The 26,592-nt window shown below is 41.9% G+C and overlaps 1 protein-coding gene across 3 annotated transcripts in view; it reads left to right on the top strand.

Moving 5' to 3' along the window:
* CYRIB (CYFIP related Rac1 interactor B) overlaps positions 1-26,139 on the top strand; it is a 51,624-nt gene extending 25,485 nt beyond the window's left edge. For all 3 annotated transcript variants that reach the window (XM_079984484.1, XM_079984485.1, XM_079984486.1), the window contains exons 2-13: positions 4,109-4,185; positions 7,072-7,105; positions 16,502-16,584; positions 18,890-19,011; positions 20,327-20,432; positions 20,848-20,984; positions 21,661-21,738; positions 21,854-21,970; positions 22,569-22,648; positions 24,325-24,451; positions 24,882-24,952; positions 25,293-26,139. In XM_079984484.1, coding sequence (XP_079840610.1) covers positions 16,512-16,584; positions 18,890-19,011; positions 20,327-20,432; positions 20,848-20,984; positions 21,661-21,738; positions 21,854-21,970; positions 22,569-22,648; positions 24,325-24,451; positions 24,882-24,952; positions 25,293-25,356 — 975 coding nt within the window. In that variant the 5' untranslated portion in view covers positions 4,109-4,185; positions 7,072-7,105; positions 16,502-16,511 and the 3' untranslated portion in view covers positions 25,357-26,139. The remainder of the gene's footprint in view (positions 1-4,108; positions 4,186-7,071; positions 7,106-16,501; positions 16,585-18,889; positions 19,012-20,326; positions 20,433-20,847; positions 20,985-21,660; positions 21,739-21,853; positions 21,971-22,568; positions 22,649-24,324; positions 24,452-24,881; positions 24,953-25,292) is intronic.
* The last annotated feature ends 453 nt before the right edge of the window (positions 26,140-26,592 follow it).

The raw sequence follows: 26,592 nt of genomic DNA, 5'->3' as shown, positions 1-26,592 counted from the left end.
ATAATCATTTTTCTTTGTGATGATGCACCTTTTGTTCTTAAAGGAAACGTCAATGTTCCGCTCATTCAGCTGTCCAACGCTGAGCAGATTATGTTTGGCATCTGGAACATAAAGTACACTCCCATGGCAGCACAGCTCCTACCTTCGTAAACTCTCTCACACAAAAATAAATAAATCAGTGCTTCACTTCCAAAAAATTCAAAAGCATCCAGCCACCCACCACACAGAAGTTCAAACCCAGAACCAAGCCCCAACCAACCCCAACCCAAAATCCAAAATCCCCCAAAAAAGTTTTAAAAGTTTAACTTACCAAATGGATGCAAAAGAAGTTTTGGAAAAGCTTCAAAAATCACCGAAGTCTTCAAAAACCTCGAATGGCTGCAAAAGAAGTTTTGGAAAAGCTTCAGAAATCACCAAAGTCTTCAAAAACCTCAACTGTTCCCCCAGCCACCCACCCACCAACCACACAGAAATTGCAAACCCCTCCCCAACTGTTGCAAACCCCTCCCCAACTGTTCCCCCACCCACCCACCCACCACACAGAAATTCAAACTCAGAATTTTTTTTTAAAAAAAACAGCATGGCCCAATGGTCACAGAAAATCAGAAAAATGCAGAAAAAACCCCCACAAGCTCCCAGATTCTTGCAAACCCCTCCTCAACTGTTCCCCCAGCCACCCACCACACAGAAATTCAAACTCTGATTTTTTTTTTAAAAAAACAACATGGCCCAATGTTCACAGAAAATCAGAAAAATTAAAAAAAAAACCCCACAAGCTCCCAGATTCTTGCAACCCCCCCCCAACACCAAGTCCTTGAATTCTAAACACCCCAACCCAAAATCCAAAAACCCCCCAAAAAGTTTTAAAAGTTTAACTTACCAAATGGATGCAAAAGAAGTTTTGGAAAAGCTTCAAAAATCAGCAAAGTCCTCAAAAACCTGAAAAAAGGCTACCAAACCGCGTGCTATGAGTTGCTCCTCGAAGTCAAGTCGCAACTGCACCTCTTCAAGCAATGCACCCTGAGTATTAACGGTTTTAAGAAAAAGGAAACAAACTTGCTAGACGTTTTTGTCTTGCGAAGCAAGCCCATAGGGAAATTCGTCTTGCGAAGCAACTCGAAAACGGAAAGCTCTTTCGTCTAGCGAGTTTTTCGTCTTGCGAGGCATTCGTCTTGCGGGGCACCACTGTATTTGAATATCTAAAAGTGTGACACAGAATTGGCTTTTTTCTTGTTTAGTAATGTAATTAATTTTTTAGAAAACATTCTCTCACCTTACCTTTGATATCTACAGCTTTTAAATTTAGAGAAAATGTGCTAATTTAAAAATTATCTGTACATTAAAATAACAGTTGTAGCAATATGTTAAAGATAATTAAAACTTTGTCATTTTTAGTTGCCTAAGTAGTAGCAGTTGCCAGGACATTGTCCCATTCTCCTCTACATAGTTCCATCCTCATTCCATACATTGTGATATATTGGTGTATCACAATATTTACCTGGTGATATATCTCCATGCTGAAAACCAGACATCGCCCACCCTACTGTGGTGGTTCTATATTTGTGGAATGCTCTCCCCAGGAAGGCTAGCCTGGTACTTTTGTTACATATCTTTGGGTGCCAGGCAAAAAGATTCCCCTTCTCTCAGGCCTTTAGCTAATTAAAACAAATTGATGGTCTTTTAAATGGTGTGTGTGTGGGGGGGTTGTTGTTATTTATTACTATATTATGCATTTTTGTGTTTTCATATTGTACACTGCCCTGTGATAACCTCAGCTGAATGGCTGTATAGAAATTTAATTAATAAGAATAATAATGTACTGGGACAGACCAACCTCCTCCTCCTTTCGTTCAAGACATAATGATTTGGGATGGGAAGGGCCTTGGCATCTGTTGTGCCCAGTGCCCATGCCTCTAAAGGAAATCTGCTTTTCAAGTGTTTCCAGAGTGATTACAGACAAATAAATATAGAAAATTGGTAACGTGATATACTTCTCTAGAAGGATCATGTTCCCTCGGTGCAAGACAATGCGAATTGTCAGTTTATACAAAGCTCTTCATGCAGGAGAACAGAATGTCAGTAGACGTCAGATCTGAAATGTCAACACGCTTGATGGAGTCACTAAGCAGTTATTCTGTGGTTTCCTGGGATAGTGGGTAGAGGGGGGGAAATACAGTTCACTTCCTTCTTCGTTTCAGACATTCAAAGTAGTGCTAGTTTGAATGTCTGTATGAAGGCTCTGATGTCCCTCTACCCCTTTATTTTGCATTATTCATCTTTAATGAGGAACAGGGATTTCTTGATTGTGACTCTGGGACTGCAGAATAACTTCAAGTGGTGTGGTTTTGTACCCCAGTCATGGCCTTTTCGGCAGCTAAACAAGACCCATTTGCACAGGGAGGCCTTTGGGCAATAAATGATGAAGACTTTTTCTGAACTGCTTATGATCTAGAATTTGCTTTATGACTATTTTAACATACTGCAGATACTGTTTTAGTTGGCTTTATTGTTCTTGGGATACTTGATTTTTTTAAAAAAAACAACCCTATGGAAATGGAGTTTCCAATGGTGGTGATGGGGAGTGGGGACTTTGGTTGTTGAATTTCAGTATAGGATTGAGTTGGGGCTAGGAAGTTTATCCTAGAAACTGCAGAGTTCAGACCCACCTCTGACCAGAGGCAGCTGTTATCAAAAGTCTGCTGCTGAATCTTTAGCAGACGGGTTCAAACTTTAGTTCAGTTGGTGAAAAGGGTGATTAAGTTCCAGTTGATGTACTTGCTGTTTCCCCTTGGGGTAACCCCAGAAATCTCTGTTAAAAACTGGCTGATGGAATTACAGGGCTGCTACTCATGGCAATGTACTTCTACCTGTGTTGATTTTGGTTTGACTGGTACCTGTTTGTTTCTTTCAAGCCAAGCATTACTAAAGTAGCATAAAAATTTATTGATTATGGCAGAAGCTTTTGTGGACTATACCTTTTAAGGTGCCCCAAGACTCTTTACTGATATACAGTGTATATACTGGTATACAGTGTTAGTCATACTGGGAGTATGTAAGACCTATTGGAATCAATTGACTTGATCCATTGAAATGAATGGCCCTACTCTGTGACTTAGTTGGTTATCACCCTTTGTTGCTTTGCTGCAAGAGACTAACATAGAAATCTGACTTCCAGCCTTTCTTATAAGATTGGTGCCATCTTCTTGTAGGAACTGCAAAGGATGGTGTATGGGTGCTTGGTCACTGCTTACAAAATTCAAAGAGGAGTGTCCACAATTTAATCTTTTATATCTTACAGCTTGGGACCACCTCTTGTCCCAGACAAATTAAACTATATTCAGACTAACTACAACTCCAGATTTGCTCAGCCTCCAGAGGCTGAATTAAATGCTTTTCTAGGTCATGTCTGGCTCATGTATATGTACTGTTTGGCCATCCTTGTGTTGTAAGCATGTTAAGTAATCTTGGGACAAGTGGGCTGGCCTCATGAATCAAATAGTCGGTGGTTAATTTCTCCTGTTATTCTGTTACCTTTTGATGTTTTGTGCCCTTTTCTCTCTCATTTGCACACTGTTTTTTGAATAAATAAACTGATGGCCATGCTTTTTATAATATGTTAAGGAACTCCCTGGCCTTACTTTTTAAAAAACCAGAGTAGAGAAACTGTGATCTGATACGGATGGGCCTATAATGGGTACAGTAGAGCTACATATTTTAATTACTCATTTTTTCCTGCTCATAAAACAGATAAACTAAAAGACACTTCAGCACATGGTGTGTTTAATCCCCACTGGTTGTGGGAATTATACTCTGTGTTTGTGTATCTATTTAAATTTGGGATATCCAACATCACATTAAGACTTCTCTTAATCCCCCTGTGCCCCCATCTGCTGTGGAGGGTTCCCTAACACTGCAAAACAGATTTGGGGAAGGGGAAATCTGTTGTGCAAGGGGGCTGACAATGCCTTATGTCACTCATATATTTCAGTATTTTATTAGATTTAGTCACCTGGAATTGGTTATACTTACTTCTCTGAGAGACAAATACCAGTATGCCTTAGAATGGGTTGTCTAGTTTTTCATATGTTCTATTCTTTCATCTTTTCAGGTTTCACAGATAAGCTGCTACGCCTGCCTTTTAAGGAGTGAGAGTCTACAAAAGTTTCAAGACAATATTGTCACCTGGTAAGCGTTTGTTAGATGTTCTTGCCTATAAATATCTTTCTCCCACTCTTTGTGAGAGACTTTGATTTTTACGGTTCAAAGCTACACATAAGCTTGCTACCTTACTTGCAACCATTCCTTCTATGTGGGGGCTGGATTACTGTTTCCTAAAAGGGAAAAAAGCATGATATATCTTATGTCTAGAATTTAAAGGTATATCTGCCTTCATGCCAATTTAAGAAGCAGGGATTCTTACAAAGAATTCTGGGAAATTTAGGTTGGTGACAATGTAGATTCTGCCTTCCACATATTTTTAGAGTTGTATCAGAAGCTGTATGTGTAGACTTCTGCACATGCAAGAGGACTTTCCTCTTGTCTCCCTGCATGCCCCCAAAATCTGCTCCAGGGGGTTCTTAAGACTAGATTTTTAGGATATGTTGAAGGAGAGAAGGGGGATGTTCTGTAGCATGAATAGAAGTATTGTGCTAGCGGAATGACTAATGTTGGATACAACACTTTATTTCCAGGGTTCCTTGGTGAGAGGATGGACTATTAATTTAGCAATCCTGTTTTGACAGCAGATAGAAACCATAGTTTGCTCTGATCGGATATAATGACAAACTGGTTTCTGTGAAATAGATTACCTACTGGTGAGCTTTCAGACCACCCTCTGGAAACATGTGAAACAGCCCAAAAACCATTTTGTAAAATAGCCAAACTGCCTGGTTGCCTGTGGCAAGTTAAGATTACCTTTGAGCAGCCGAGCAAGAAAGCTCTTGAAAAAATGGAAGAATACACTTTCTTTTTTCTTTCAGGCTATCGGTAATGCCACAGATTACCAACATAGGTTTGTTTGGGCATGCAGACTCATGCATATTCTTATGGGCTAGGAATTTTTGTAGACCTGTTTGTCAAGTGTGGGACGCAGGTGGCGCTGTGGGTTAAAGCCTCAGCGCCTAGGACTTGCCGATCAAAAGGTCGGCGGTTCGAATCCCTGCGGCGGGGTGCGCTCCCGCTGCTCGGTCCCAGCGCCTGCCAACCTAGCAGTTCGAAAGCACCTCCAGGTGCAAGTAGATAAATAGGGACCGCTTACCAGCGGGAAGGTAAACGGCGTTTCCGTGTGCGGCTCTGGCTCGCCAGAGCAGCGATGTCACGCTGGCCACGTGACCCGGAAGTGTCTCCGGACAGCGCTGGCCCCTGGCCTCTTAAGTGAGATGGGCGCACAACCCCAGAGTCTGTCAAGACTGGCCCGTACGGGCAGGGGTACCTTTACCTTTTACCTTGTCAAGTGTGATGAAGAATGGGCACACTCATTCCTCCAAATGTTACAATTTCCAAAACATATTTCCTGGTGATTTGGGAGGTTGATTTTTTTACTCTCAAGTTTTACAGTTGACATGTCCAAATTGGTTGGTGCTTTTCTGACTTAATGATGGGTTTCTGATTGGGCCCACATCACTGAACAGTGGTGAACTGTTAGGTTGTCCTTTCCCCCCTTGTATGTTCAGTTACTTGTTACCATGTAATACTGATTTTTATGTTAAAACCCCACAAGCTAAGATGAAGCATCAGATATGTCAGTTCCCTTAGTCAACAAATTACTTGTAATAGGGCCTCTGATTCCAATTGAGAGGACTTGAAGGTTTGGTAACATTGGCTCCGCCTGTTGACTCACACAAGGTGCTGTTAGGCGGCTCCTGTTAACTAACACTCTCTCTCTCTCTCTCTCTCTCTCTCTCTCTCTCTCTCTCTCACACACACACACACACACACACACACACACACACCGCTATCTGAATAGCAACTGTGGCGTTAGCAGAATTCTTGCCATATGCATTGCAGCTGCTCCCACTTGTTGCATATGTGTTTTGGATTCTACCCAGGAGCGAGCAGCTGAAGTGCATAATAAGGAGAGAACTCCGTTAGAGCCTCTGTTGCAGTTCATTTTGGAAGGGACCGGGTCAATGAGCCCATTGCCTATAGGTTGTTTCTGTGCGATCAAGCACTTCATATGCACAAAGCCCTCACCTCCTTGGGACCTGGGACATTGATCCTCTAGGGTCTGAATTTGGCTACCAGGCCCCACATTTCTTATGCTTATTTGGTGTGTCAGAAAGTGTTCAGGGGCATTAAGGTTGTTCTCTGCTCTTTACTCGGGAGCATTTAGTCACTGGGAAATGTTTTATTAGGAACAGGTTATAGTGATACTTTCAAACTATTTTTTCCCCTTAATTTTTTTAAATACAGAGATGTGGATACTAATGAAAATAGGCTGGTATTTAAGCAGGGGCTTAAATGCACTACAGTGGTACCTCAGGTTACAGGCACTTCAGGTTACAGACTCCACTAACCCGCAAATAGTACCTTGGGTTAAGAACTTTGCTTCAGGATGAGAACAGAAATCGCGTGGCGGCAGCACAGCAGCAGCGGGAGGCCCCATTAGCTAAAGTGGTACCTCAGGTTAAGAACAGTTTCAGGTTAAGAACGGACCTCCAGAATGAATTAAGTTCTTAACCCGAGGCACCACTGTACTTGCTTTCTTTAAGAGCTCTTAAGGATCTTTAATGCACAATTCAATATTGTAGTAGTAGTGCCTCTTCAACCTCTCAGTGGCTTTTGATACCATTGACCATGGTATCCTTCTGGAGTGGCTGTTGAAGTTAGGGGTGGGTGTCACTACTTTGTGGTGCTTCCAGTCCTGCTTGGACGGTTATTTCTGGAGGGTGATGCTGGAGGAGTGCTCTTCAGCTCTGTGCTGTTTCTTCAAATCTTCTCCCTTTTTCTTTAGAGGTGCTTGCATGGGTCTATATCCCCCCCCCTCCCCGCAAGTTGAGAGAGAAAATACATGAACTGTTATGCGAAATTTTAGTGGAGATGGTTTCACATGTTCTTCTTTTATGTTTTTAGATTGGGAACAAAAATAGAGAAGCACTGGCTATAGGTAAGAGTTTCATATTCTCTCTCTCTCTCTGTGTGTGTGTGTGTGTGTGTGTGTGTGTGTGGATCGCACCCAGGTTTTGGCTAAGGCAGCCTTCTCCATCAGGGTGCCCTTTGAATGTTGTTGGGCTACAACATCTGTGACCGTTGACCAACCGTGCTAACTGGGGGCTGGGGGCAGTTGTCGTCCAAAACATGGAGGCCCCCAGGTTCCAAGACTGGCCTAAGGGAACTAAATCACTGTGTATGTTGTTCACAAGACACTTCTATGCATAATGCTAACGTACATTAGAAATCCTTTGGACAGAAACTCCTTTTCAGGAGTTTTCAAGAGCACAGGTGTTCATGTTTTAGTGCTTTGAAGGTATCTTAAAGGGCACACAAATATTTGGTCTGCACAAAAATATTGTCTTCCTAAATACTGATATGAGTTTCACATGAGCTGCAGTCATCTGTGTGTGTAAGTGTCCACTTTATGTTATAGTTTTCTAATGAAGTTTATCACCTAAGAAACAGTCTTGTTTTTGGTAGTAGCCATAAACTAGTATGAGAGAACTTTATAGGATGTCCCTGGTGAAAGAAAGTTTTTTTTTTCTCCTGAGATACTAGACAAGAATACTAAATAAGAAAATGCTCTCTCATTTATTTCATGTCCTTTTTTTCTTTTTCTGTAACGTGCTTTTGAGTAACACAAGTGACCACCCCAATGTAATAGGCCTTACGCTTGAGTAGTTGTGTATAGGATTATTCTGTTCATCAGTCACCTACTTGATAAGACAAGCAGTCTAAATACTGGGTCCAATAAATGTCCCGATGCTGCAGTTATTGCTGAAGATAAGCAACTGTGGGGTGTAATGAGTTACCTGGATTGGAGACCCTGGGGAGACTCAAGAAAAATGGGTTAGGAGTATAGTAATATTTAGTATCTATTTAAATACAGCTTAGATCAGAGCTTTCCAAACTTTTCATGTTGGTGACACACATTTTAGACATGCATCATTTTGTGACAGAGTAATTCAGTTTTACGTACTTGCAAACCGGAGGTTAAACTAACCCCTTTCCAGCCCCAGAAGGAGTACAGGGAGTGTTCTTGTGACACACCTACACACTGCAACCGACACACTGACATGTTGCAATACACAATTTGGAAAGCTGTGGCTTAGATCCATCCGTATGCCCACAAGTCTTTTTCAGTGCTTCAGTTTTGCCTTTAGTTCCCTGCCCCCAGCTGCTTTCATTATTATAAATATTGCACAACATGTTGATATCAATTTCTCCTCACTGTGAAGAGTAGAGTTTCGAAAATGCATTCACTTTTGACAGCTTTTCAGAGAGAACCATTAGGAAGTATTATTCTATTTGCAGCTCTGGCCTCCTAAATTACCGGTATGTATTACTTTGGGCAACATGAGCTGGCATACTTAAAATCGACCACTAGATGTCAGCAGTACAAAAGAGAATGCTGAATGATGGGGTAGGAATGACAAACATGACTCAGAAGAAAATTCATAAAATATTTTTTCATGCTCACAATAAATGTATAATTACGGCAGTTGCATTCTTTCCAGTCTTGTACATGTATAGAAATTAATTTCAGTATCCCCTAAAATCTGTTTCTTATTCATCACTGGTTATGTTGACTTTAGAAAAGAGAATCTGGTGACTTGTTACTCGGTCTCCTGAATAAAAGTGTATGTATAAGATTTTACATTGCCAAAGCAGAGGGTTGGATTAGATTATCCTCATGGCCCCTTCCAACTAAATGATCCTATGAAAAGATCTCATTTATCAATATGCATTAATAGATACAGTCGTACCTCCGCTTACGTATTCCTCTGGATAAGTAAACTTCGAGATGCAAACCCGGCAAACCTGGAAGCATTTTTCCGGGTTTCGCCATGCGCACATGCGCAGAAGCGGTCCTCCGGTTGTGAATTCCTCGGGATGTGGCCGGACCTCCAGAACGGATCCCGTTCGCAACCGGAGATGATGCTGTATATGGAGATTGCTAAACTCAACTCTATGAATAGGAAAGGGAAAAGAAAACAGGTTCTCTTCAGGTGTCCAGTCTTTTCTGCTGTTACATGATGGCCATTGCCGGAGAAGCTTCTGGGAAGGGAGGAAGCAAACAGTGGGTTAGTCCCAGCAAGGCTCCTGTAGGAGGCCTCACTGTCGCAAAGAGCTCTCGTGGAATGGTGGCTGATACGAGTTGTATGTTATGGCTTGAGTAAACTTCTCCAGATCCAAGCTGTTAAATGTTCCTTAGTTTAGCAGAGGCAAAACAGCAGTAAACTAGAATCGGATGTTATTAACTAAAGTGACCCAAAATTTGTAGCATGAGGAGAGAAAAGCAATGCAATTCTAGAACCAGCATGGCATAATGATTGTAGTATCTGACTGGGGCCAGAGAGACACGATTTTAAGTCTCCACTCAGTGATGACGCTCATTAGGTGACAGTAACTAACTCTGGTGAACCTATTTCAAAGGGTGACTGTAAAGATTATTATTACTATTATTATATATTTAATTTATATCCTCCCCTATACCTGGAGATCTCAGGGCGGTTCACAGAACAAAATCTAAATACAGTGGTACCTTGGGTTAAGAACTTAATTCGTTCCGGAGGTCTGTTCTTAACCTGAAACACCACTTTAGCTAATGGGGCCTCCTGTACCGCCACCGTGAGATTTCTGTTCTCATTCTGAAGCAAAGTTCTTAACCCAAGGTGCTATTTCTGGGTTAGCAGAGTCTGTAACCTGAAGCGTCTGTAACCCAAGGTACCACTGTTTTCAGTCAATCCTTTATTAGGCATAGCAAACCACACATTATAAAACCAACACCGTATACAGATGATGGAAAATACGAATTCAGCCTCACAATTTGCATAAATAATACAGTATAACACTACCACATCACCGACCAATCAAGAACCACTAAATCTCTGTATAATGGCCCAGTCTTTTCCACTGTTTAAACGACAAAAATATAATCAAAATAAAAACAACCACCCAATACCCCCCAAACCCCACATTTTCAAAGGGCATAGGATGTTAATCAAATCAGCCAAAGGCCTAGTTAAAAAGGAATGTTTTTGCCTGGTGCCTAAAGGTATATAATGAAGGTGCCACAGATGGGGAGCCCTGCAGAAAAGGCCCTTTCTCAAGTTGCCACCCTCCAGACCTCTCAAGGAGGAAGCACATGAAGAAGGGCCTCAGAAAATGATCTCAGGGTCTGGGAAGGTTCGTAAGGAGAGAGGTGGTCCTGAGCCGTTTAAGGCATTATAGGTCAAAACCAGCACTTTGAATTGGGCCCAGAATTGGGCCCAGTGCAGGATCCGTGTAATATGCTTAAACCATCTTGCTCCAGTGAGCAACCTGGCCGCTGAATTCTGCACTGGCTGAAGTTTCTGAACCGTCTTCAGAGGCAGCCCTGTATATAACGCATTGCAGTAATCTAACCTTGAGGTTACCAGAGCATGGGCACCAGTAGTTAGGCTATCCCTGTCCAGATAGGGGCATAGCTGGGCCACCACCCAAAGCTGATGGAAGGCACTTGAATGTACAGGAGGAGAGCCATATGCGCAGACTTGGGAACCTTTGGAGGAAAGGTGGCATTAAAAGAAAATAATTGTGGTGCATTCTTTGGATTTGACTTACGACACGGTAGTGAAAAAGAAAACCAAAGCCTAGTCACCACCGACTACTGTGGCCCCTGATTCCTAACATTTCCAGGCATTAATCCAACTACAGTACTTACCAGTCAGCATAATAAAATAATGCACACAGTAAGGAGCAAACCAGATGTGACAGGGCCATAGTGATGTATCTTCCCTATTTGCTTATTATTATTAATGTGTGTTTATCTTGCTCTTCCTCCTGAAGGAGCCTAGGGCAGCCATACAACATCTCCATTTTAATTTTTTTTTTAATTGTCTCTCTGTGCGTGTTTCAATCTGCTTTCTTTATCTGAAAAGAAGCATTGGGTGCGAGAACAAACCTCCATTGCTATCTCTTATTGCACACTGCTGCTTTTTAAGCTCATTTTCTCCAGCCCATTTCCAATACTGAGTTGAGGAGGCAAAAAATGACTTAAAAGTTTATTTCTCTTCCCTCCCTTGTGCCCTCCATTTTGTGTAAAGAGTAAACCCTCCCCCTTTTGTATAAGCGTGGAGCAGGCATTGTATGAAAATCCACATGGCTTGCCCTATCACATCCAGTTTGGCCTGGAGATGATGTTTTAGTGTGTTGAGTTTTTATATTCTCTTTGCTATTAGATTCAGCTTCAGCCTCTCCAAATGATTTTTTTTTATCCGGATCTCTTGCTGGAAAAGGAGAGCACTAGTAGCTCACTTTGCAAGACTGCTTTCTGTGCATTGCTTTCATAAGTAGCATGCTTGGATATATAAAGAGAACCAGTTGGCTGCTCAGTTTAGGATGTTGCCTGTTGCTAAGGGCCATTTTACCTGACTAATCTTATTTGTGTTAAGAATCTCTTCTTAGCCTGCAGCTCAGAGTTGTGGCATGCTAAGAGAGGATGTTACCAAATCCTGTTCTCCTTAGATGCCCAGCAATTAGTCCTTTTTATTTCAGTATTAGATTGACTTGCTTGTCTGATGTTCCTGGACATTTCAATGTCATGCAGCCGGCACCTTGGAATTTTGTGCTAAAAATATGCTAAAAACATTTTAAGGAATGCATTATGCAAGTCAAGCAGGTTTGCACAAATTTAAGTTTGCATGCAGTCACTGCCATGTTGTTTCCAGTAGGAGTAAATACTAATCAGTTAATTATTTAGAACTGGAAAAACTGAGTGATAATTGTCGTATGTTTGAAGTTATATATCACCATTCTAACTTGACAGAGCTGTGTAGCTTGAAAGCTACAGAACTGTGGAGCTTGTGTATTGTTAGAACAGAGCCTTATTCCATTTTCACAGATTGTAATATCATAGAATTATAGAGTTGGAAGGGGCACAATGGTCATCTAGTCCAGCCCCCTGCAATGCAGAAATCTTTTTCTGTTGGTACTCAAACCTGTAGCCCTGAGATTAAGAGTCTCATTCTCTACCGACTGAAAGGAAGAGGAAACCACAATAGTGGTGTGTTACCTACGGCCGAACAGTTTTATGCCGCTTTAAAAAAAAAAATTACTCAAAACAGCTAATACAAGTGGCAATAAAAAACATGACAAATGACTAAAAATAACTTTAAAAGCTCCTTGCAACCAAAGCACATCAGTTTAACAAACAACCTCAAACTACTTTTATTAAAACACAGCGTTAGGTGCAAATGGTTGGGTCCATAACTCTCTCAGGATGAGAACTGGATCAGGGCTTTAGTTGCTTTTTTGCAGGGAGGGGAGAATTTGTGTGATTCCAGTTTATTCTGTACAAGTTTTAACAGGATTATCTCCAAACAGACATCTGCTGGCCCAGTGGGAGTTCACCTCCCTCTCCCCGCCTTGCAACCCCCACGACCCTTCAAACTCTGCGCTGGAGGCTGGGGTACCCTCAGACAAATACCGGGGGGCTGCAGTGGGAGGAGAGAAAGGGGAAATCTGCTTTCATAGCATTGGATTTCACTCTTTAGCTTACGTCTCTTGAAACTCTGCTCCTTTGAGAATTAATAAGAAAAAGGCACATTATAGAAGTCATGCCTCCTTCTGTGGTTAGAGAATTAGCTCTAAAATCATGCTATCTTTTCCGGTCTGATTTATCGGGATCTTCTTTTATGGACTTTGATCTTCTGCATTGTTTTTTTTTTCCAAGCGAAAAAGCACAACAGTCCCGTCCCCCCCAAAACAACAACAACAACAACTCGTCAGTTCTTGGCGGTGAGGAATTCTGTATCTCTGCTTGTTCCTCAATAAATATTGAAAACGAGGGAGCGAGGTTACCACTCACTGAGCTGCGAGTCTTGTTCACCAGTTGGGAACAAAATAGTTATTAACCTACTCTTACCCCTGAGGGGAGTCATCTCTGGTTCTTGGGAATTTCTATTACATCCCGTAATTCTCCTTCGTTTTATCTCGACGGAGCCCAAGCTGAAATGTGCCTGGGATGTTTTCAGAATGAAGGCCATGCGTGCCAGTGTTGTTTTGAAAATATGCCTGGGCTTTCCGCCTGTCTGAATTTGACATGGCACTCTGCATCAGACAACCCCATAAGGCTGTAATGGGCAGAGTAATTGTAATCAAATGTGGCATCCCGTATGTCTTATTCTGCGAAAGTAGGTCAAGTTGGAAGCAGCGTTTCTCCGTGATTCCCACAACCTGGTTCCACAGGGCCTGAGAGAGCTGTTTGCTGATACCATAGAAACCACTGGGAGGGATTAGGAGACGCTAAGCAAGGGCAGTCAAGAGTCTTTAGTACACAACCCCTAGAAACCAAAGCTGGCAAAAAGCATTTAAATTTGATGCATTATTTTTAGGCCCTGGAAGGGATCCTCGGTGTAATAATCTGCTCTGACTAGTGGTGTGGCTTCAAACGGCTGCAGGCGTTAAACAGGCTGCAGTTCCTCTATAGAATAGCATCAGATATTGAAAGTGAGCCCAAAGAAATAGACAAAAGCTAAGGATTAAAGTTAAGTAGATACATGTGTTTTGAGCTTAAGGGGTGGGGGGAAGAATAAGCAAGCCTTTTTTGATTTTTTTACAAATAGGAATTATTTACAATCCTTAGAAACTATTCTTTAATATGTGGCATTCACATATTTCCCCCCTCTGTTACTGAACACCAGCAAAGGACTGTTCAACTTGATGAGATATGAAAAGATGTCTCTGCTCATTCTAATTGATTTCTCAAGTGGCATCAAAAAATGATGATACAGTTCATTGCAATTATTTGTACCAGTGCACTGTTTGGTTCCCGTGGTTGCTTGCTTTGTGTGTATGTATGTCTTATGGCCAGAACAAATTGACTTGATAAGCAGAGCAGTCCAAGCTGCCTTCTACTAGCTCTCCTGGCTGAGCCGACCAAGACAGTGTTACTGCCATTGCACACCATCATCTGGGGCGGTATGTGGTACTAGCTGCAGTAATGACAGAAACTATCATAAAATAGAATCTCAAGTCACATAGCAAGAATTGCTGGTCTTTCAAATTAAACATGACAGGTACATTGAATAGCTTTTTAAACTCTTAAGAAGCCACCAGACACAACAACACATCCCCTTCCTCTCCTGCTTTTGCAGCCCGCCATGCCTGTCCCACCTCCCCGAAATCTGGAAATTTATTCTGCAAGGAAGCTGACCCCATTGGATGTTATTCAAGAGCATTAGCTGGCAGGAGATGAAGTGACTGGTATATTATGTTAGTGAGGCTCTTCCCTGCTTTCCCTTCCCCCACTTCAAATAAAGCAGTATTCTTAGGTAGGCTGCATCGCATCTAACAGACATCAGCTGAACTTTAATTTTGCTTCCAAGGGGAACTCATGGGAAGCAGGCTTAGAAAGCGAAATTCTTACAGCTGGATACGAAAATGAATTAAATTGTCATAGCCAGATTATTTTATTTATTAAATTTGTACGCCACCCTTCATCTGAAGATCTCAGGACAATTCACAGCATAAAAATACTGGATAAAAGCACAAAATGCATCCTAAAAGCAAAATGAAGAAGAGAACAAACCAGTAACCCCTCTCCCCTCCCAGACAATTCACGTGTGGACTCTGTTGAATTGGTGGAAGGAAAAAATTGGTGATGCTGTGATGTATTTGGGGAATAAATCTATCTTGGTATGGTATGGCAGTCTTTGTATTGCAGGGCCTTCTGAAATACACACTTCTGCTGTAAAAACATCCAAGCTTACAGCCTTGCCAGTTTTATTGAGGGCCAAGTACTTTATCCTTCACACACACCAGTAATTGCTTTTTGAACAGACGATTTCATGCACCGTTCAAGCCACACTCTGCTGGCTTTCCAAGAATATCTTTCTTTTCAACGTGATACCTTGGAGCACAGACTTGACATCTTGTTAAACTGTCAGCACTTGAGATTCTTAGATCTAAAACGAGGCATTTCTGCAGTGCCATCCATCTTAATGGACCTGTAGCCCTTTTCAAAATGTAATAACATGCTTGCACAAAAATGGCCGCCGACCGTTGCATGGTTGAAGCAGAGCGATTTTTGTAGCGAAGTGTGCAGACTAGATACAACAGAAAACTATGTTTTATCCCATATGTCTCAGGAAATATGAATAAACCTCTAGTGTTTAAACAACAACAACAAAAAAATCCTTCCAGTAGCACCTTAGAGACCAAGGTGCTACTGGAAGGAATTTTTTTATTTTTTGTTTCGACTACGGCAGACCAACACGGCTACCTACCTGTCCCTAGTGTTTAATTTCCTACATGGAAAGAATCCTTTATCAAAAGAAGAGTTTGGTCACGTGGAGCTTGCCTTGCATTCTGAAGAGGTGCAATCTAGATATGCCTTTACTCCCTCGGTGAGAACTAGGCCTGGGTTTTGTGCTGCCATGAATGACTGGGACTTTTGCAGTTCTACTCTTGCTGTATTGTTGTGCTGCGGAGTTCATATGTCTGTGTGGCAGTTACTTTGTGTTCATTGGTTTGCATTCTGCCTCTGCAGCTACATTAGGAGTACCAACTGTCGGCCTCAAGAAACATTTTATTGGCTATAATAAAAGTGCAAACAATCAAATAACAATAGACATGACCCACCTTTCCCTTCCTAGCACACTTTTTTTTTTTTTTTGGGAGGGGGGAGATCCAGGGAAGTAGAACAGGTAGCTGCATATATCAAGAGAAGAGAAGGCGGACTATAGAAGAGAAACGGAAAATGCTTTTTAGGTATTGCTGGGTATCTGAAATGTTCTTATAGACTAGGAATGGGGAACCTGCAGATTCTGGATGTCTCTGAACTTCAACTCCCACAATCACTGACAATTGGCCATGTCGGCTGACTAGAGTCCAACTACGTCTGAATGGCTGCAGGTACCTCACTCCCATTTCAGACTTGGAGTTTTGAATCCATTAAAATGAACTAGAAAAGGCTGTCAAACTTTGCTATCATCCATAGATACTCTGAAGTGAAACAGTGTGAGAAGAGGGTGCCTGCGAAACACAGCCATACAGAATTGGATATTTTGAAATTCTAATTTATGAACAGTGTATTATGGGCATCTGACTTCTATGAGTACAATTGGGGAGCTTCATGGTGTGAGATTTTCTCTTGCTTTCTGATGGATGTTCTTCTGTCTGCTATTGGGTAACCCACTTTTCAGCTGTTGGATGTGTTGGGAAGTTGGAAACAATACTCCATTGCTTGGATCATACAGGAACTTAAAATACAGGAGTACCTGGAAAGTTAATGCATTTCCCCCCTGTTAATCTCCTATTCTTTTTTAAAAGAAATATTCTTTGTCTTTTCTCGTTGTCTCAACAGGTACCTTAGCATGGGGAACCTTCTTAAAGTTTTGACGTGCACAGACCTTGAGCAGGGACCAAATTTTTTCCTTGACTTTGAAAGTGAGAACATTTAAAAAAATATGTATCTTTTATCTTGTGCCCTAAGTAGTCCAAAGAGAGTCTACCAGTTAGACTCACTTTTGCATGTACTTTTATTTGTGTGCATGTTGCTGCCTCTTTGTAAACACAGCATCAAGTTTGGGAGCAACTGCAGAGGTAGCATGTGAATGAAGGGGGTCTAAGTAGTTGTTTTTATAATTTACAATGTTTAATATCAATTTATATTTACTGCTGTGAAAATCAGATGCTGCTGTGCTTCTGGGCCTCCTTTGATGAAGTCATAAAAGAATCTGCCTGTTGCCTTATGCCTTTTGCATCTTAACACCCAGTTCAGAAGTTCGTATCTCATCTTAATAAGCCAAGGGATGCACAAGCCTTTTGTCTCAGATGTAGCTCCTTCATGGCACACCTGGGGGAGCCAGAAAGTCTATAATTAACCACAGTTTCCCCTTTCATCTGAGTGGGGAAACTATGGCTAGCAGCTTCAGGACAAGCCAAGGTCTTAAACCACAGCTTAAACTTTGTTTAAGACTCTGACTTGCCCCCAGTTCAGATGCTACTTCCCAGTTCAGATGAAATTGGAAACTGTGATCATTTATAAGGGGGCATTTGAAGTGTCCGTGTGTTCAGACAAAAGGCCTGTGAATATCAATGGAAATTAAATGAAGCGACAAATGTTTGATTGCAGCCTGTGAGTTTCTAGCTCACACTCAGTTGCATGTAGCTTTAACATTGCTTATTTTAAATGGTCATTAAGATCTGTTTAGAATTGCCTTTCTTTAAAGGAGGTATCCTAATGCCACATGTATTCAATGATGGAACTGTTTTAAAATGGTATCCGACTTAAGTCAGGACTCTGAGCTAGATCTACTGAAGCTAACTTAATTTGATTTCATATGCATTTTATTTCATGATTGCATGAGCTATCTTGTTAGGGCTATGCCCTAAGAAATGGCCTTTTTATAAGGATGCAATAACAGCAACAGCTTTTCCCACCAAAAACATCTCCCTTACGGTAGCAAGTATAATTTTGCTGTTAAATAGAGAAATTTTCTAGAATGGCATGTGAATTCCAGATCTTAAATAAGAGTTGGTATTCAACTAGATTTTACTCAAGAGCAGACTCACTGAAATTAAAATTAGCTTAACCCAAGGGTCTTGTAAAACTTAGCTGAATACCACCCAAGGAATTTTTAATAGAACAGATGCTGTACCAACATGGATTTGAACAGTATTAGTATCTGATTTTGTATTCTACTCCTAAATGCCACTCATGACATCTGACCAAAGGTCTGTGTGCGGCTTTTATCCAGCTAGGCACCTTCTGTTTTTTATCTGGAGCAATGATAAATAGCCCAGTGCCCAGGGCTCACGCCCTGTACACAAATGCCACACAGTCCACATACCTGTTGGTATTATTTCATAGGCGCAAATGAGCCCGCCTTCTGCTGAGCTGGGCCTTTGGTCAATCTAGCTGAGTATTCTGTACCCTAACTGACAGCTGCTCTCCAGCATCTAAGGGTCTTTCCCATCACCTGATGCCTGGGATCCTTTTAATGGAAGATGCCAGAGATTAAACATCAGGTCTTTTTGCGCAAAGCATTTGCTCTGATCTGTGGCGCTTCCCTTCTTGTTTGTTGCACGGCAAGGTTGATTAAAATTGTAGATGCCTATTTATTGATTTTGTATATTAAAAAAGATTACTCAGCTTACTAATTCTCTGCCTCATGTTTTCACACAAAATCAGTATACAGCTGATAAGGAGGTTCCTCACTTGCCCACAGCTGTGATATTACTATCCACATTCTGTGAGCTCTTGCTTCATTTGCACCTCTTCCCAAAGCTAGTAAGCCTATGCTAGGGTTGCCATATTTCAAAAACTGAAAATCCGGACACAAAGGTTTTAGGAAATCAACACTTCTGACATGGGTTGCCATACACCCGGGTTTTCCTGGACATTTCCCCAATTTTCGAAAATTCTTCCCGGACTCTATTTTCGATGTGCAAATCCTGGATATGTCAGCCCTAACCTATGTGTTTCTCTAACCTAGAAGGCTTTTACCATCTAGATTGTGAAAGGCTGAACTGACCAAAGCTGTTTTGACAAACAAGGCTTCTAGATATTCCAGTTGCATTTAGACATAGTGCACAGATTGCAAGTATATTTTGATAGGAAAAAGAAACCCAAACCATGTATATATATTTAAACACTATTTTCAGGAGTATATTCAAGCACATTCAAGATGTTTATATTTGAAAATTGCGTAACTACAAATATGACTTAATATGCTGTCCTGTTGTTTAGATGCTCAACCTACAGAATCAGAAAAAGAAATTTATAATCAGGTAAATGTAGTGTTAAAGGATGCAGAAGGAATCCTGGAAGACTTGCAGTCATACAGAGGAGCCGGTCATGAAATACGAGAGGTAAAAAGCATAATTGGATGGAGTATTTTGTAATCAATTTAGTGATGCTACATGTCATACTTTGCATTAGTGATTATGACCTTAATAAAGGTAAAGGGACCCCTGACCATTAGGTCCAGTCATAACCGACTCTGGGGTTGTGGCACTCATCTTGCTTTATTGGCCGAGGGAGCCGGCATACAGTCATGTGGCCAGCATGACTAAGCCGCTTCTGGCGAACCAGAGCAGTGCATGGAAACACCGTTTACCTTCCCGCCGGAGCGGTACCTATTTATCTACTTGCACTTTGACGTGCTTTCGAACTGCTAGGTTGGTAGGAGCAGTGACCGAACAACGGGAGATCACCCCGTTGCGGGGATTCGAACCGCCGACCTTCTGATCAGCAATTCCTAGGCTCTGTGTTTAACCCACAGCGCCACCGTCCCATATGACCTTAATACAGATCAGTTAAAGGTTCAGTTTCTGCCAGAGTCTCTATAACTTTTAAATAACAGTTTGTGCACTACAAATAGCATGCTCTATGTGCAAGTAATTTTTGCTATCTTGTTTTAACTGCCCTCTCGGCAGTCCTGAAACAGAGGTAATTTTGGACCCTTTCCGGATAATCAGATTTATATTGCAAACATGCAGTGTGAATGTTTCTCACTTGTTGCACCAACAACCACATTTTCTTTCCTTGGTGCCACAATTCTATTTCAGGGTATCTCATTTCCCCTACCTTTTAACCACCTGTAATATTTAGTTGATGGGGGAATCCGTCACCCAGTTAGTGCCTGGCATTCTTCTGATATTGTTGCATGACATGTAGTCGTGCAGGTAGCTTGGGCTAAACCATTGCTCAGCAGTGGAACATGATGACTGCATACAGAAGGCTCCAGATTCAGCCCTTGGCATCTCATGTTAAAAGGATATCAGGCACCATGTCTGGGAGAGACCTCTGCCCTGAGACCTTGAGGAGCAGCTGCCAGTTGGTGGAAGAATGATCTGACAATAGTACGAGTCTCAATAATCAACAGTGCAATTTCCCTTCTTCCCCCCGCTCTTGCCTTTGCCATGAAGTGATCCTCGTTCTCCACGCTGCAGGCTATTGACATGAGAGTGAGACTTGTGTACCGCGAGAGCTTCATCTAGGCTTTTTTTCTCTCTCTGAGCTCCTCTAGGGAATGTGCATGGTCGCACAGAACAATGTCTCTGTTTTGTGGTCTTATGGCTTGGTTGTCCCATGCTTTTATATGGTTTAAATGTAGAGAAAACTATACTGTAAAGCAAACATTATTATAAAGCAAACATCCTTGCTCGTGTTTAATTGTTCCAGGCAATACAGCATCCCACTGATGAGAGGCTCCAGGAGAAGGCATGGGGTGCGGTTGTCCCTCTAGTGGGCAAACTAAAGAAATTCTATGAATTTTCTCAAAGACTTGGTAAGTGTCAGTAGTAACTGATTGATTGATTTGCTCCACAATATTGTATGATCTACCATGTAATTAAGGCCAGGATCCCACGGTGTTAAGTATTTTAGCATGGTAGAATTTGTTGATATTACTTCTAATGACTCGTATTGCTAATTTACTACCAACACCGAAATGTTGACATTTACTGCTAATTTGGTGGGTTTGTTTTTTGTTGTTTGTAATTTCTAGTCTAATGTATCTTGGCACCAATATAAACTGCTTTTGAGGAAGGTTGAAGGACTCTCCTTTTTTTTGGGTAGTCCACTGGCACCTAGGATTTTATAACACCTCGATTGTGGCCTGCTTTTGTAATCATCCAGAACGACAGGACATTCAACACTTTCACACTGTTTTACATAACTGTCCCCCTTGTTCTTGCGTGCAGAAGCTGCATTACGAGGTCTTCTTGGGGCCCTGACAAGCACTCCATATTCTCCCACGCAGCACCTGGAGCGAGAGCAGGCTCTTGCAAAACAGTTTGCGGAAATCCTTCATTTCACACTTCGTTTTGATGAGCTGAAGGTAAGTCCAGAATTATCCCCGCATAGCACTTGTCCAAACTGGACGGTCGCAAAGCAGCTGTGATCCATGTTACAGCGTTGCACAGTGCTTGTTTGTCCATTGATCCGATGTTGCTGTAAACAAATATTGAAATCCCTTTCCATTTCTGCTCCTGGATGGCAGCCAAGGACTGTTAACCCTGATCTTACTGATTGTTCAAGCTCGTCACATCACTAAGGACATAAGAAGACCCCTGCTGGACCAGAACAGAGGAACATCTTAGTCCAATTACCCATTCCTCATACTGGCACAAAATGCTGGAGGTTCTCCATGCAGGGACAGTACGGCCATACCTATAAGCATCCAGGCAGAGCTATCTGTTCTGCTAACAGCAGCGACTAATGCTTGCCCGATTCAGCTGCTACCTATTCCATATTACGGTATTAGGCAACACACACGAAATCACATTATGTCTTCCATAGTATTCTGGATATTTAATAGCCTAGTTATGCAGGATTCCGCCTTGACAAAAATAATATTTAGGATCCTGCCCTAGACCACCGCTTCGGTGCAGGACCTCAAGACGCTGGCCTCATTTCTGAGGTCTTCACAGAACTGAAATCCCTTGCCCCTTCAGAATGAATTAGGGTATGATGCGCACTTGTCACCAATACATCCTCCCTCCCCACCTTTCTAGATGACGAATCCCGCAATTCAGAATGACTTCAGCTACTACAGAAGAACCTTGAGTCGTATGAGGATCAATAATGTTCCAGTAAGTACCCTTCTGTAGAAGCGAAGAAGGTATTTCTTTGTGACCCTTGTACCACTTACTCTGTTTATTCAAAACCAGTGAAGATTGTGATTTTTAAAATTTTATACTTTGGTAGGCAGAAGGAGAAAATGAAGTAAATAACGAATTGGCCAACAGAATGTCTTTATTTTATGCCGAAGCAACGCCAATGTTGAAAACCTTAAGCGATGCCACGACAAAATTCGTTTCAGAGGTATGTGCGTGAATAGACCTCCTTGTTAGGAAAACACAAGTGTGTTGCGTAAAACTGGCTTGTGCTACTGACAAGACTCCATGTTACAGACTTTTGGGTGCATCTTAATGTTGAATTTCACATGTCAGCAGTGTGATTTGAAGGTGTTAAGGGCTGTAGAATTGACTTAGTTATAGAAGAGAGGTTTCGGAATTCAGTAAATCTTGTGACTTGTCATAGAGGGCAGCATCTCAGCGCAACTCAGTAATGCGCAGCTAAAGTTTGCTCCCTCCCTACTCCACAACAACTTGTCTGCCTTTTGCACTTGGCTCCTAAAACTTGTCACTGAAGCTTCTCCACCAAGGGGAAGAATATTACTCTCAACATGATCAGTGTTTCTCAAGCTTGGGTCCCCAGCTGTTGTTGGACTACAACTCCCATCATCCCTACCTAGCAGGAGCAACGACCAGGGATGATGGGAATTGTTTGAGAAACCCTGGTCTATGTCAGTAGGTAGTGGTTCTCCAGGGTTTGAACAGGAGACATTCTCAGTCCTACTTGGAAAAATTGGGTTGCTGCTTGCATTACAGTAACTATGTATTTCTTATGCCAATTACAGAACAAAAATTTGCCTATAGAGAACACCACAGACTGCTTAAGCACCATGGCCAGCGTTTGCCGAGTTATGCTGGAAACCCCGTAAGTATCGAGGCTACTTCAGACATAACTTTTGATCAAAACACCATTTTCTTTATTTGACAAACGTGGGTATCTCCCTAAACAAAGCCTCTTTGTTTTTTACTGAGAAGTTTCAAACGCTAAGAAGGAATCATACTCTGATCACGATAAGCCATAGATAGTAAGTCACAAATTCAGAGTTAATTTGCCGAAGGTATAAACAATTTGAGGAAAACCAGAACCTAGAATTAAGGAAAAATAAGATAAGAACCTGGTAGTTCCTTTCTGGTATGTACCCAAGTGCAGGACTGCAGTCATATTGAACTAGTAAGAAACTTTTGTAATATGGCAGATAGAGGAGGGAAGGGGGTGGAGAGCCTCGGTCATTGAAGACCGTGCATTATACAGAGCAAGGAGTTGGGGCCAAGCCTGGTTTCCTGAATTGGACCATGCTATTTTCCTGACTGAACACATCTTACCCAGATGTTATGGTCCGGTTAGGGTCAGGGAAGGAGCCTGTGACCCACAAGGTGGGCTGTGCAGAGGCGATTCCTTCCGTAACAGTCTCCCAAGTGCATTTTACTTTCTTCCACAGAATTGGCTGCTATTGATAGTGCTCCTTGGAGATGACAGATAGGGAGCTCTCTCTGAGAGGTCTTGACACTTCCAGTTTTGTAGCGCCTTTTTCAGATTAAGCTGGACATGTGCCAGATTGCTAGTTCTTGCGGGAACAGTTCTTTTTAATATTTCAACACCGGAGTGTATCGGAAGGCATCTGTATGCTTTGGGAAATGGTTTGATCTCATGCATAAATCAGGAAGATATAAGAACCTGGAGCGTACTTTGCAGGGTTGACCCCCAGTGCTTGATCACCCTAACCTGCCACAAACGGTTATTGTGCAGCCAGATATCGCGGGTGGTTTTAGCAAGGCGTGTTGCGCTGTTAGGGAAAGGTAGGAACGAAACCCCAGCACCAGGCTTCAGGATTTGCAGTTGGGAAGGAAGAAACTTTACCCTGAGAAGGCTGTTACTTTTGGGGATGGCATTCTGCTGAGACACTTGCTCTCGTTTGGACTACTGCAATGCGCTCTATGGGGCTACCTTTGAAGGTGACCCGGAAACTACAACTAATCCAGAATGCGGCAGCTAGACTGGTGACTGGGAGCGGCTGCCGAGACCATATAACACAGGTCCTGAAAAACCTACATTGGCTCCCAGTACGTTTCTGAGCACAATTCAAAGTGTTGTTGCTGACCTTTAAAGCCCTAAACGGCCTCGGCCCAGTATGCCTGAAGGAGCGTCTCCACCCCCATCGTTCTGCACGGACACTGAGGTCCAGTGCCAAGGGCCTTCTGGCGGTTCCCTCGCTGCGAGAAGCAAAGCTACAGGGAACCAGGCAGAGGGCCTTCTTGGTAGTGGCACCCGCCCTGTGGAATGCACTCCCACCAGATGTCAAAGTGAAAAATAACTACCAAACTTTTAGAAAACATCTGAAGGCAGCCCTGTTTAGGGAAGCTTTTAATGTTTAATAGGTTATTGTATTTTAGTGTTTTGCTGGAAATCACCCAGAGTGGCTGGGGAAACCCAAACCCAGCCAGATGAGCGGGGTATAAATAATAAATTATTATTATTATTATTATTTAGAATTCAGCTTTGGATAATCAAGTGTTTACTGCCGTGTCTTGTTAAAATCCCAGGGAATACAGAAGCAGGTTCACCAACGAGCAAACGGTATCATTCTGTCTGAGGGTGATGGTGGGCGTCATCATTCTCTATGACCACGTGCATCCAGTAGGCGCGTTTGCTAAAACGTCAAAAATTGATGTAAGTTCTGGGGCTGAGTGAATTACGCTTCCTTGTGGTGGGCCAGCTCTGTGGGGTGGAGGCAAGAAGGAAACACAGAAGATAGTCATTTTTAAAATATGTATTTTTTAGCACATCTGCATGTCAATAAAAATGATGCGGATGATTCAGTGCAAGTTCCCATATTATGCCAGCTAGGCTGCACTTGTGTGAAAATGCTATTTATATGAATCATGGGCGGTGTATCTATGGCTGCCTTGGCTTCCTTCGAGGGCTGTTGTTTTTAAAGTCATTGCTGTCCCACTGATTGAGCTAATCGCATTGACATGAGGGGCTGGATCCTTTCTGAAAAGTGAAGTTGCAGGTTGTGTCATGGTTACATCCAACGCCGGTTTGTTGTGAATTAACGTGTGTTTCCTCTCTCCCCAAATCCTTTTGTATTGATTTCCAGATGAAAGGATGCATCAAAGTTCTCAAAGACCAGCCTCCAAACAGTGTAGAAGGCCTTCTAAATGCTCTCAGGTATCTAGCTTTTGAACATGGAATCACTGTAAGTGCCAACTCTTCTTTCTTGGAAAACAGTGGTTAGCACTGGTAAATAGGGACCACTGATACAGTGTGAATGCAGGTACAGCATTTTAGAATTTTTCAAATGCCTACGTACATGGGGATTCAGCAGGAACACCCAGCCCAGAGCTTCCCTCCACTGCACTGCCCCAGGAATGCCCTTTTGTTCCCAAAATAGTCTTTTTTAAGGATCAGACTGTCAGAGACGTACAAGGCCATAGAATCATAGAGTCCAACCCCTTGCAGTGCAGACATAAGTGCATGGTTTTTACACACTTTTATTTTTCCTTTTTAGGTACACAACAAAACATTTGAATGATGAGACTACCTCGAAGCAAATTAAATCTATGTTGCAATAACAGTTACCTGGAAATTATGCTCTGCTGTAAACAGTATTCTGCAATGACGGAGATGCACAGATCTTTTTTCTTTTTTTTAAGTGATTGCAACTACTATCTTGTTCAGTCTTGCTTTTGATTTTTCTCCTCTTCTTGTCTTCTCCATTAAAAAAAAAATCACGTTCTTGTTCTTGAGTAAGCTGATAACTTCTTTTCTGTGCCAAAATCATCGAAAATTTTATCAACCCTGGGAGGTGATTTTTTATTTTATTTTATATTTTGCCTTTCAGAATGGCCATTCTGTGGCAGCTAATTCTGCATTGCGTTTTGGATTTCTCTGGACTGGAGAAAGTTCTGTGACTTGAACTAAATATTTTTAAACGTGGTTTTTTTTCCTTTTTTTGAAAAACTAATATTTAATATTGCTTCTTGTGCATGGCGAAACTGCCTATTTCTGCTATTTAAAAAGAAAGAAAGAAACTCTCAGTGACTTCATTTTGTATTGCAGCTTTTTTATGTGCAACCATGAGGAAACTTAAGAGCAGATTTGTTTAAATTAACTGTGTTTGTACAAATGGTACCCAACACACAAAGGTTTTTTTTAAGAAAAAAAAATAAATGAGTAAAACTGTTTGTTTTAAAAAGTTAAGTTTGCATTTTGACTCATTTTTGTAAGGATGTCTGTTGTATGTTTAATAACTAACGTTTAAAAAGAAAAGTGGTGTGTGCGTAGCCAGATTACGTATGCATGTTCGTGTCAAATGATTGGCTGTGGAGACAACAATAAAAAACGGCTTTCATTTTTCTAAGTGTGATTTGTTTTACCAGTGTTGTTGAGAAGCCTGTGGTCAGTAGCTTTTTGCTAGGTTCCTGAGCTTTAAAAATGAACCCCCGTGGAACTGGGCCCTCTGCGTGTTTTCTCAGAAATAAGTGTTGATGTAGTGGGTGCTACTTACTCCCAGGTAAGCAGGTAAGCGCTGCTCTGTTCCAGAGAAAGTTAGTCATAACAAAGTCCCCTTGAAACCAAAGCAGCATGTTAGACGTTCCTAATTGCTTTCTATGGAACTTAGTTATGGATGGTTAGAGTGTGGTGCTGATAACACCAAGGTTGCAGGTTCGATCCCTGCAAGGTACAGCTGCATATTCCTGCATTTCAGGGGGTTGGACTGGATGATCCTCAGGGTCCTTTCCAACTCGTATGATCCTATGATTACCACCTTTAATAAACCTTTGTGCCTGGGCTTATTTCACTGTATA

The sequence above is a fragment of the Podarcis cretensis genome, assembly GCF_951804945.1.
Source record: "Podarcis cretensis genome assembly, chromosome: 7".
NCBI lineage: Eukaryota > Metazoa > Chordata > Lepidosauria > Squamata > Lacertidae > Podarcis > Podarcis cretensis.
This window is presented reverse-complemented; position numbering and strand designations above follow the sequence as displayed.